The sequence below is a fragment of the Chamaea fasciata genome, unplaced genomic scaffold (assembly GCF_029207755.1).
Source record: "Chamaea fasciata isolate MVZ Bird 193981 ecotype frontalis unplaced genomic scaffold, bChaFas1.0.hap1 SCAF_16, whole genome shotgun sequence".
Classification (NCBI taxonomy): domain Eukaryota; kingdom Metazoa; phylum Chordata; class Aves; order Passeriformes; family Sylviidae; genus Chamaea; species Chamaea fasciata.
The window spans coordinates 4,242,212-4,254,282 of record NW_027094101.1 but is presented as its reverse complement, the minus strand read 5'-3'; the positions used below and the strand labels follow the sequence as shown (position 1 = coordinate 4,254,282).

Here is a 12,071-nt window from a genome sequence, read left to right as displayed (position 1 = left end):
CACAGAGGGGGGAACTTTCACCTGCCTCCTTGGCTGCTGTATTTATAGCTAGATAGGATGTGCCATTTTGGGCTTAATATTTGAAATGCCTCTCGTTGCAGAAAGTCAAAAACACACTGCCCAAGCATTAAACTCTGTATGTTTAGGAGCAATACCAGCATACTTGGATTTTAAACTTGCTGGTTCTCTTTCCACCAATGCACCCAAACAGCAGTTCAAATGTAACTATCCCACAGAAACATTCCAGGGATGTTTACTAGCTGCAAACTCTCAGATAATGACCCTTAAAGAATCCTACAAAAAATTAGCATTATCTACTAGTGTGAAACTTACTGTATGAAACACAACCACAGTTTGCACTGACCTAGAGGGTGAGAAATAACCAAAAAACATCAACATCTGTTACCTGAGGAGGTGCTGAGTGGAGTAACTGGAAGAAAAGGCTTTGGTGTTACTGACTTGACTCATTGCAATCAGTGCATACAGTGAGGATTAATTTACCCACAGGGGGCAGCTGGTGAATGGAGTAAGATCCAGCACTGTAATAATAAGTTAAATCTCTAAGAGACACTGCAATTCTTTCATTAACACTTGAGTACAAGAAGGGCTCAATCACATTTATTTTAATGTGAAAACAGTTCAACAACTAAGAAAATTCCAGTTGAGGCAGGATCCAAATGTTTTCTCCAGCAAGGCAACCACGTGTATAAACGATGGTGTTGTTCTGCATCATAGCCATGGATTGCTTTGGTGGAGAAAGATAATTCACATCCCTTCCCAGCCTGTGTGGGAAACCTCACCTTCAACTCTGAATTGCATTGTCATCCCCTCGGCTGTGCTGCAGCAAACTACAAACACACTCCAAACTGCACAGTGCAGCACAACCCTTTTGTGATGGATCTGATCCATCCTTCCTCAGCCCCCATTCCTCCTTGGACAGGCCTCCTCTGCAGGAAAAGGGCCGTACCACAAACCATTATCAATCCTAGTGATGCGTGAGGTGCCAAATGTTTCCCGTGCCATCACAGCACAGAGCAGCAGCCTCCTGCTCCTTGGGACACGTGGGGAGGGGGAGCAGTGACACGGGGGCTCCATGGGCACTTCCAGCTGAGGCCACTCCAGCTTCACCTGCCCCAGGTATGAGAATACAAGAGGAAATGAGAATTCCTCAGTGACATAAAACTTTTTACCACAGAAGGGGATAGGGGGAGGGGAACAAAAGAGCTCATTTTTCTTTTTGAAGAGTTTCTGCTTCATTTATTGTTTTATAGAATCGGAATCTAACACTAACCCAGAAAGAACCTGATCACATCACAGGCTTCATTAGCAAATAATTTAAACTGGCCAGAGCGTTTTCTAACTTAAGACTATACTAAAGCCTTTTTATCATTGTCTTGGCAAAAGTAAGTAATTTGTCCCTTATTTATTATTTGTATTACAATGGCACCCAGACTAAAGAGAACTTCCATGGGGCCAAATGCTCTGGAAAAACAGATCAGAACTGTCCTTACTCTAGAGAGCTTACAATCTAAGAAAGCTTTGCAGATGTTTGCATGAACAGATGTTTTTATGCCTTGCAAGGTTCAAAACTAACAGGGCAGATCCACAGAAGTTAAATATCAAGATAAATGTTCAGATTTGGTGACCAATTTCCCATACATGCCACTTCAGTCACCAAGTCAGTCAAATGCTGTCATCGATTTTAATCGTCTCTTCAGCACAGTAGATGACTCATTGAAAGGCTGGTGAACAGAGCTACAGCCAAGATTCTCAACAACCTCCAAGGAACCCAGGTGACACAGACCTTAAAGGCTCAACTCCACTCTACTCCAGGCTAATTTGCAGAAGTTACTAAATCACTAGGTTCAAGTCAACTCCGGTGTTACAGGATAGGTTTCCAGACCCTGGCACACCACACAAACACACTCCTTATGCTCTGAAAAATTCTGAGGGTTTAAGGTAATTTTTTTTAATGTGCCATAAAAACTACAGCCATGAGTGTTACCTGTTGGTCTTTTTTTTAAAAAAAAAGGAGAGACTGGAGGCAACAACAATCTCTTTACACCTCTAGCTAATGACATGTAAGGAAAGTAGCAGCTGGCAGTTGGTGTTTTGGCTGAAGTTTTGAATCTACGTGGAGTATTTCTGTAGATGTTCCTCATGGTCATCCTCCCCATGCTGCTGTTGATAATGCTGGTACAATTTGGATCCCCAGGCTCCCCCCATCCCTTCTACTGCTGGAAAGTGTCCGTTGGACATATTGAGTATAATGGAGGTCAGGGATTTAATGTAGTTTTTGGCCAGCGTGAGAGTCTCTATTTTGGAAAGCTTGTTCTCGGCCCTCACGTGAGGGATGACCTCCCGCAAGGCCTGGAAGGCGTTGTTGAGCTTGTGCATTCTCTGCCTCTCACGCTCGTTGCTCTCCAGTCTCCTCAAGAGCCTGTCCTTACTGCTCCAAGGCCGCTTGGCTCTGCCTGGGGGCATCTTGCTGCTCTCCTTGTTCCCCCCGCTCCTCCTTTCTTTGCGGTGCAAACTTTTCACCAGCTCCTTTTTTTTCATTGCTGGCTCTTCGGAAAATGCTTCTTTGTCAACAGTTTGCCTTTGTTTCTTCCCTTTGGTTTTAGTCTTCATGTTTTGCTGGATGGACTGGTATTAATTATCAATGTGCTGTAAAAACATAACACCAATATTCAGCTGGGAGGGGAGCTTGCAGAGGGAGCAGAGGGCAAGTGAATGGTGCTAGTGAAACAAAGATGCAGTGAATCACCTACTGGTGAAAAACAGATGCCTCTCCTTTCTTAGAAATAAGCCTCAAAGCAGAGAGATTTTTCCTTTATCACTGTACATAAGAGAAAATGGTCTCCAGGTTGATCCAGTCTTTCTGGAGAAAAGTGAACCACAACTCCAAAAAAATATGCAGAGTACAGCAGTCAGTCAGCTTTGGTAACACATCGCCTCTGTCTGAGCTCTTACGCTGCTGTTGTCTCCCTTTCCTCACTACCCCACGTTATAATAAAACCATGCACCAATGTACATGTGCTGGCTTTAGGGGGGTATTAGACGGACCCTCAGGTTCTTATTCAGAGTAATTTCTCCTTGAACTCCTGGTAATTGGTTTTTGTAGGCACAGGTTTCCACTGTCAGAGGAGTCCACTAGAGGGAAACAGGGCACACTCACAGCAAGAAGCTCTGAGCCGGGCACGCGTTTTCAGCTGCAGCATTTCTGTGTTCTGGGCTAGTCCCCACCACACACACACACACAAAAAGCACTTCCCTCTTCCAACGGCAATCCAATAATGGCGGGGCTTAATTGCAGTGACTGCCCCAGATCAATAGCAGCAGAGCAGGCTATTTTCCAAGTTACCCAAAAAGACACAGAAATGTTCCTTCCTGTGCATTAGATGACAGCACTGATATTTTACCCCCCTCAGCCCATACTCTGTGCCCACACTACATCTGAAGACAAGAGCACCACAGCAACCCTGCCTCTAACACCAACGATCAGTGTTACTAAGAGACATTCCTAAAATATGTTCTTTCCACAGTTCATGTAGTTATAAAAACAGCCTTCCAGTTCATGTAGTTATAAAAAGGTTTAATCTAAACAAAATATATTTTATGCCGATGCTATTGTGTAGAAGCAGTTGGTGAGCCAATAAAAAAAAGAAGGAAAAAGAAGAAAAAAAACCCCTAGCCCCAGATGTGAGACTGTCCCAGTATAAGACATCACCCTTAGCTGGAGCAGGTGGTGGCAGGTCCCGGCTGTGCTGTGGTAAACACCACCTGCTGTCTCGTTTCTCATTTCTTTTAAGCCATGTTCAGCTGCTGGGCTTGCACAGTGACTCAGTTCTCTGCCTGTGAGGACATCCTGGCCATTCCCAAGCTTCTTACTACCAAAGAGGCACCTTTACCAAACAGGACAGGAATTCACAAAGCAGCTGAGGTAGGGTAGCACCCAGGTGGTGACAGCTGAAAGACAGCACCAAGCAGCTCGTGTTGTGGGAGCCTAAAAGAATGCTGGAGACACACAGGTGTCTTCAGTGAGAAAACGGGTCCAAAGGCAAGCACCAGGTTTGTTCTGGACCCTTTGTGTAACTCACTTGGCAGAAAAGGCACAGCTACAGGACAGCACAAAGGAGAGGGAACTTCCTTGCCCAAGCACAAGAAGCACTGCTGAGGAGTGCTGCTGTTTGGAAAAAAACAGCCCACAGGACTTGGTGAAGAAGGGGTTCATGGAGGCAGCCAGGAGAGAAAGCTGGAAGAATATCCAAGAGAATGGAAGCTTCAGCAAACTGTGAGAGCAAAGTAGTCTTTAAACCTGCAGGCTGGGCAAAAGCAAATGGGGTATCATGGGATAACAAGGTGCCTAGCAGGCAGGTTTGCTATCAGACTGCCACTGCTGTAACCCAGAGAAGTAAACAGAGCCCAAGCTCAGCTGCTGAGAGTCCCAGGAAGGTGATATCAGAGTGTGCAAGGAGCAAACAGATTGTAGGGGGATCAGGAGCAACAGACTGGAGTGGTCAGGAGAAACCAAAGAGAAAGAGCAGCCAAATACCAAGGCATTTAACACCCTCTGCAGTCTACCAGGGCTGGCATCCCTCTTCTGTGACTTACCACTCCACCAGCTGCTGAGAAGGTGCCTGGGGCCCAAGGGGCAACGCGGCTGAGACCCAGGGGAAGCCAGGAACAGCAGCAGCGACTGTGGGGGCACCGGGGAGGGAACGCTGCGTGTCCTTTGAGCGAGGCAGGGTCTGTCAGCAGGAGCCGCGGGGGCCGCGGGCGCTGCCCCGGCCCGAGGAGCCCCGGGCAGCGCTGCCCGAGCCCCGCAGGCAGCGGCAGGAGCCGGCGCTGCCCCGGACACGTGGCTTTAGCGGCGGGGGCGGGCCCGGCGGGCGGGAGCTGCGGCCCCTCACCGGGAACACCGGCCGGCCGGGCAGCCGCACAGCCCGCCGAGGGGCCGGGCACGGCCACAGCGCCCCGCTCAGGGCTCCCGCCCGTGTTCGGGGTGCTCGCGGGGGACACGGCGGACACGGCGTGGCTGCCACCGACACTGAGCCAGGCACAGCGCTGTCAGCACAGGAGGGGTCGACCCAGCGCCTCCTTGGGCAGGTGGAGGGTCCCCGGCTGGAGGAGGACAAAGTCTGTCTCGGCTCAGTTCTGCAAGTTGTCACAGCACCCGTGTGACGCGGGCTCACGGACACAGCACTGCCAGCTCTCTGAGAACTTGCTGCTCATGAAGATTGCAAGTTCTCAAATTCTTTGATAATAAGTTCTATATAAGGTGACCAGTTTAGTGCCATGGGATCTTTTGCATCTGTTGTCATTAATGACAACCACCTTTGGTCAAATTTCAGCCCAGTAGTTATATTTTACCTAATGAAGTTAAGTCATCAGTTTCTCATTCCCAGGTCACAACAGGTGCCAGCACTCAACAGCTGCCATGTGTGCTGGGGGCTTCCCCAAGAGGCTCCATCAATGCTGCCAGGGCTGCCCTGGGCCATCCCAACCCTCCCTCCCGCAGGGCAGGGAACACCAGCACTCTCCTGCTGCCCCACCGAGTGCCCAGCCTGGAACGGCCTCAGCACCTCATCAAAGGAGCCCCCAGGACACACTGGGACTACATTTATCTACCTGCTGATTTTTGGTCCATTCAGCACATGCACTTAGACTGAAAAAAACCAAGAGTCTTCCAGAAAGGAATTCCATGAACACTGAGAAAACATCATCAACCTGTTTTCTGTATTTATGAATTTCAAAATCCCCATTCTTCCTACAGATCTTTAATTCTATGATTAAAAGGAGAATTCAGTATTCAGAATTACACTGTTTCTGTTTTAATTATTGCTTCTCTACTGACTGTGTACGCACTTTACCTGCAATTTTCACAAGGGTGATGATACTGGAAGAATTTAAAGGTGACTACACTATTTAGCGCGGACTCATCTGCTGGGACTGTGGCTTTTGAACTTTCTCAACCTCAGGAGACTAATAAATATGTCTTACAGTAGAACTACACTGCTGGCATCTGTTTAAAAATGAACAAACAGACAAAGAGATTATAAATATATAACTGTATTTTATTTTTAATATTAAATATTTTTAAATTACAAGCAGTTTCTTGAATCACACTATGCATGATAATCAATATACAGTAGAAATTACAATTTAAAAATGTACACAATTTAAAGACATTTTGACCTGAAATTTCATTAACTATGATATATTGCCATAAACCTCATACCTGTATTAAATTACAATAGGAAAACCTCATACCTATGATTTTGTTACATAGTTTCTCATTTACAAATAGAATTGAACATTATATATACACACACATCAGTACCATTTATCATTTAAGTTACACCTACATCTGTGCAAGTTCAAACAATTTCATAAACAAAACTAACTGTAAGTCATATTCAAGTTTCTGAAAAACAGGCTGCTGGTATTACAAATACTTATTTTCAATAAGTTTATATGATGTTTGACTCTCCTCTAGATTTCTTCCCCATTTTGTACCAAAACCATTAACATGTATGACTTAAAGCTGAAGTAATTTTTTGAAGTAACTCCATTCTTATTTAAGGCTATTTCTTATAAGGCTAATGTACTTGGATTCCACCTTTCACCAGCTCCAACACAAATAGCCAAGTCACTGACACCCGACAATGCTGACATTTTAGGATAGTGCTTAACCATAAAAAAAAGTCTACCAACCAGCCTCCTCATGAAAGATTGAGTATTACATAAAAATCTGCTAAAAATACTGATAAAAAGAATGAGGCTTAAATGGCTTTCATTAGTGCATCAACAAGGATATGAAAAAAGAGTTAAATCTGCTCATTTCCATGAAAATGGCAATTTCAATAAATGCAGTTATACACAGTGTATCTGCAGCAGGGGGGTTTAGGAGAGTACAGGTGTTCCCGCTGAAACTGGACACTCTTGTTGCTCTCTTGGCTTCTCACTACAGATCCTAATGTCCAAACAAACTTCTTTAGGTGGGAAAAATCAGAGCTTTTTAATACCTTTAGTAGCCAAATTGAGACAATGCCTTCATTATTCAACCAATCCAGGTATTCTACTAGAGAAGGAATTAGGCTGTAACCAGTCCTCATAATAAACCATTGAAAATAGATACGTGTACTTCTAAAACGGAGACCAGGCTTAAGTAGCTAGTGCAAGAAATTACAGAAAGCGTAATGAATGATTTGGAACAAATCCCCTCATTAGAATGTAACATGTTGGAATTACTGATTCATCACCATTGTGCCACTTGACTGCCAGGCAGATATATAAGTATTGCTAGTAGTTGATCAGATCTTTAAGTATCATTTTTTACCCCCAAAGTTAGTTTATATTATTGCAATCCAGTCTACTGGATTACTGAAATTAAAATTTATGTTTAAGTGGTCTGAGGTAACTTCAAATATTTATTTCTCTTCATTGTACAGCTAAAAAGGACATTACCTTGCTTAATATCATACACATCTAGTTTTAGAAAAAATGCTCCTTTGGCAATTCATTAGCAATGAGTCCATTTGGACAAAGGAGTAAACTTTCACTTCCTGTGGAAATCTTAGATTTCCATCCATTCCTGATGTGCAAGATAAACATCTGATTTTCCAGAATTACAAGAAACAAAATGCACAACCAAATTACAACATTCTGGAGCATACGGTTTTATTTAACCCAGGACTAATTTTTAAATCAAATGATTCAAAATTAAGGCTGAACTCCAGGTCTGACAGGTTTTTTACCACGCAAGGCAGACAAGCCCACATACTCTTTGCAGACTATTATGGAGTTTCATTCTTACTATGATGAGAATTAAAGACAGATGAGATACCCTAAATCTAGCTGTATCAAGGAGTTTAATGTTGGAATGATGGAATTTCTAAGCAACAGTTTGTGCCCAAGGTCTATTACCAACATTTTAAAATATTTTCAGTAGCGCACAGCTTCCTTAAACCCTCTACAGTATTTACTGTAAGCCTGTATTAACAACTACTTGACTTTGCCTTCTAAATAATGTTTAGGGAAAGGTCCATAGGAAAATTCAGTTCCTCACTTCATACTGAAGAACAGTTCTGACTACCTCTGAACATGAGTGCCTCATCAGAAAAAGATATCTCAATTCATTGGCAACTTTAAACATGATAACTAAATCATTCCCTTTTAATCAGTATGAAAGCCATTCTGGTTTAAGGGCTAAATAATATTGGGAAAAAAGCAGTTAACGTGTTCCTGCCATTTTAAAAACATACTTAAAAATCAAAATTAACACAGAGGTATACAAAAAAAAAAAAAAAAAAAAAAAAAGAAAGAAATCACACATCTGAGAATATCTAGTCCTCCCAACTCCATACGATGAAAATTCTCTGGTGACTGGATCTGGACACAGAGCACTTGGATCACCATTGTCTCAAGCCCTGCCAAAACAGCCACTAAAATACAAAGGACTTCATATTTCAGTGCATTTGTATTTTAGTATAGGTAAACAAATACAAAGCCAGGTAAACTGTTCCTATCAGTGTTTCCTACATATCTGAACTGTGTAAGGCATTCCAAGAAGTCAGGGATTTGTTTCTCAATTGAACTCACTTTGGAGTAATAATTAAGGATATCCTTTTCCAAGCAGTTTAGAGGATTAAATCAGATAAGTGCATGGTAGAGCAGGAGGGTGAAGCCCCCACACTGTCTTCCCTTCCCTGCAGGCTCCAGAGCAAACCTATTGTACTGCAGCCTTTGTTCAGGATGCATTTCAAGATGTACCATGGAGCTCTGCAGACATCTTAAAATGGATCTGGCCCTATCATGGGTGCCAATCTGGGTATTAACTGTTAATCAAAATCTTAACTGTCATAACATCACCGAGAGGTAGGTTTACCACAGGCCTCTGAATGGAGCCCCGATCTGCAGCCGGCCGAAGAGCGAGCTTCAAAATTCACAGAACGCACAACTGAAGGGCCAACTGTATCCAAATCCAGCCTATGGAAATTAGTCTTTTTATGAGATTCATAAATTCCAGAGTTTTCTACGGCCAATTTTTCCTCTTCTTTCTCCAAGGCAGAAATTGTAGTAAAAACTGGAAGGCCCTTAATTGTGATATAGTCAGATGCTATTACAGTTTAAGCAGTCAGTAGGATCATATGTAGGAATTAAGAGACATTATCTCTTTCATCTAAAAATTCCAGAGTATGCCACATATTCTTTTCCAGCTTCCTATAAAACATGAACACTAACAACCATTCTATAACCATTATCATTTTAGAAATGGTACTGAATATAAGATTTCAGCAAGTCTAACATAATACTCAGAAGTTATGTACGTTTTACAAGTACCGTGCATAGCAAAGGCTACAAAAAGGACAAATTAAACTGGATAACTGGGCCAATTCAACTTGTCTTATTTTCCTTGAAAGATTTAAGATTTTGATTCTGTACATCATCAGGAAATAAAGGAAGAATAATCCTTAGTGCAATTGTAATAAGCAAAGTAATATGTAGTGATATCTTTCTGAATAAATATGGCTCACTACTGATCAACTATCATTCATACAGTTCCATCAACACAGCCACCTGTTGCACAGGACAGTTATACACAATTCTACAACAGGTGTATGTTCAAATAGATAATGAACTACATGGAAAAATATAAAAAGAATATTATACAATCTCATACATAAACCAGACTGTAGTGTAATTGCTTTACTTAAGTTATCTGAAAAATACTTCAAGTACTTGAAAACAGCGGCAGAATCGTCTTTCAATGAAAAGCAAAATTGCACTGATTTAAAAATACATTACAAAGTTAAATACACATTCAAATTAATGTCCTGATTTAACATTGCTTTCAGTGTTTACTTCCATTTCTCAGTACTTCTTGATTACCTGTGTTTCTCCAGGAGGATCCAGAGTTTAGATAAAGAAGTTTCAAACACAAAGTCTATGTGTTTTATGTACGGAGTCCAAGCAAGTTTAAATTCATTTAATCTTTTTCTCCATCTTCACTGCTTCCTATTAGTAGAGGAAAGGTCATAAGATACAGTGAGATTCTTCTGCAAAACCCTCACTTTTTTGTAAGACTCTTGCTAGAACTTGGCATTCTGCTGTTTTGCCCTTCCAAGTTTTGGTTAATTTTTCCCTATGCTTTCAACCTCTGTAAACATTTGGTTCATTTATTCATAGACATCTGCTTCAATCACACAGTTCAATGTCACTTCTTAGGACACATAAGGCAACACAGGATCTCCAAAATATTCTCTCTTATCTCTAAGTTACTAAGCAGCAAATATTATCTAATCAATAAGCACAATATAAGAACAATACAACTCTATATAACACTGATTACATATTTATAGACATTGACCATTAGCAAGGCTCTGCAATCAGTAATATTTATTTTTAATAATGCAATGTGTTATCAAGATTAATAATATGCCAAACTGATTCAAGTGTGCTTATTTTTGCTTCTCTTAACCCTCAAAAACATATCAAAGGTTAAAAAAGCCTTTGGTTACTGACAAGAAGGCTTGTTAATAAACACTGCTGGTGCTCAATATTGCTCTGAACGGATTGTTTGGCTCTCCTAACAAAAGCTATCCTGTTCACACCTCTAGAAAACATGCTGCAATTCTCAAGAGAACGTCAAGAATGCAATGTCTAAAAACCAATATGAAATGAAACTAAAGTGTAAAATAAGCTCACACAATAATAGCAGAAACATTATGTTCCTGGCATCCTCATCCTGTGCAATGAAAACACAGTCGTGACTTAAGACACTGCAATAACCAGAAATAACAAATGCCATAGTGTGGCAGGTGCAACAGCAGTGCTACAGGATTGCAGAGGTTTCATTTATACAAATACAGCACTAGGGTTCTGAACACAAAAACTGAGAGCTTGTCCTGTAAATGTTCCACAGGCTGTTCAACCACAATTTTGTACAACTTGGATGCAGATAATCTCATTCTCCATGGAAAACTATGTCTTAACTGAAACACAAGACCAGACTTAAACTTTTATAGTATTAAAAACATACTTCTACATTTGGTATTTAAATAGAACAAGACTAGTTGTATCTGTTACTTTCATCTTTACCTACTGGTTTTAATTTGTGTCTTTAAAGTAATTACTATAACTAAATCACTTACCTCCTTGCTCTATATCTGAATCCGTAAGATGTGTAAGAGAAAAGCTTGCCATGTTTGCAGGAGAGATGGAGAATCTGGAATAAGGGGATGAATGTGACCAGTTCTGATCAAGAGTCCGGGAAGGTGGAGGTGGAGAGAAGTACTTTGATGGCTGAAGGGGTGCTTTTGAACCAATGAGACTGTTAGCTGCCTTGGATATAAAGGATGGCTCTGGAGAAGAGAAGTCATCATCCCACTCAAAACCCCCACCTTGGGGAGGAAAATCAAAAAAAACAAGAAAGAAGAAAAAAAGCAGTATTACAGTAATGTAATGTAAGGTCACTCAAGAGTTGTACAAGCAGACCGGAAGATTGCATTAAGCCCAAACAAAACCTGTAACCCTGGGCAGGGTTCTAGCCCAGGGAGTCACAAAGATTTGTCACCCAGTTTGGCTGCCTCTCAGGCAACCCTGGACACATCAATATATAAACAACCAGTATCACATCCCAGCTTTGCTCCTCAGGAACACGGCAATCTGAGCCCAGCTGCAGTGTGTGCTTAGGATGCAAAATTGAAGCCAACATGGCCCAGTGAATTTACAGATCACATGTGGTTTAATGACTTTTCATAAAAGGCTCTGCATAAAACAGTCTCAGCCCCTACTGTGCATAAATATATTCATGTACCTTCTTCATCTGTGGAGCTTTCTGAATTTGCAAATCTGTTTAAGTAACCAGGACTGGAAGATGGAACAGGAGAGCTGCCAGCACCTTCCCCGTTCACGTCTATCCCACGGCTTCCCAGCTCCTTCGTTGGTGTTTCCTAAGGCAAACAAAGTCACTTATTGAACTCTTTTTACACAATGTCTCCGTGCCTTCAGATGCCAGCACCCACAAATACACTCCCCCATCCTGCCATCAAGTCAAATGTGGAATT

The 12,071-nt window shown here is 42.0% G+C and overlaps 2 protein-coding genes across 2 annotated transcripts in view; both read right to left on the bottom strand.

The window, feature by feature from the left end:
- Window positions 1–596: 596 nt before the first annotated feature.
- On the bottom strand, window positions 597–4,854 carry BHLHA15 (basic helix-loop-helix family member a15). The gene is made up of 2 exons (XM_066198413.1): window positions 4,615–4,854; window positions 597–2,667 (listed from the first exon to the last, which is right to left on the bottom strand). Exon 2 carries the CDS (start codon window positions 2,629–2,631, stop codon window positions 2,131–2,133), a length of 501 nt encoding a protein of 166 aa, XP_066054510.1. The 5' UTR covers window positions 2,632–2,667; window positions 4,615–4,854; the 3' UTR covers window positions 597–2,130.
- A 1,208-nt stretch (window positions 4,855–6,062) lies between these two features.
- LMTK2 (lemur tyrosine kinase 2) overlaps window positions 6,063–12,071 on the bottom strand; it is a 41,649-nt gene continuing 35,640 nt past the window's right edge. Inside the window, exons 12-14 of the mRNA XM_066198411.1 lie at window positions 11,822–11,957; window positions 11,157–11,405; window positions 6,063–10,020 (exon numbers count right to left, since the gene is read on the bottom strand). Of these exons, the coding sequence (XP_066054508.1) occupies window positions 9,992–10,020; window positions 11,157–11,405; window positions 11,822–11,957 (414 nt within the window). The 3' untranslated portion in view covers window positions 6,063–9,991. The remainder of the gene's footprint in view (window positions 10,021–11,156; window positions 11,406–11,821; window positions 11,958–12,071) is intronic.

Bases quoted from the DNA above. Each gene is read 5' to 3' on its own strand.
- BHLHA15 (XM_066198413.1), bottom strand. From the start codon at position 2,631: ATGAAGACTAAAACCAAAGGGAAGAAACAAAGGCAAACTGTTGACAAA.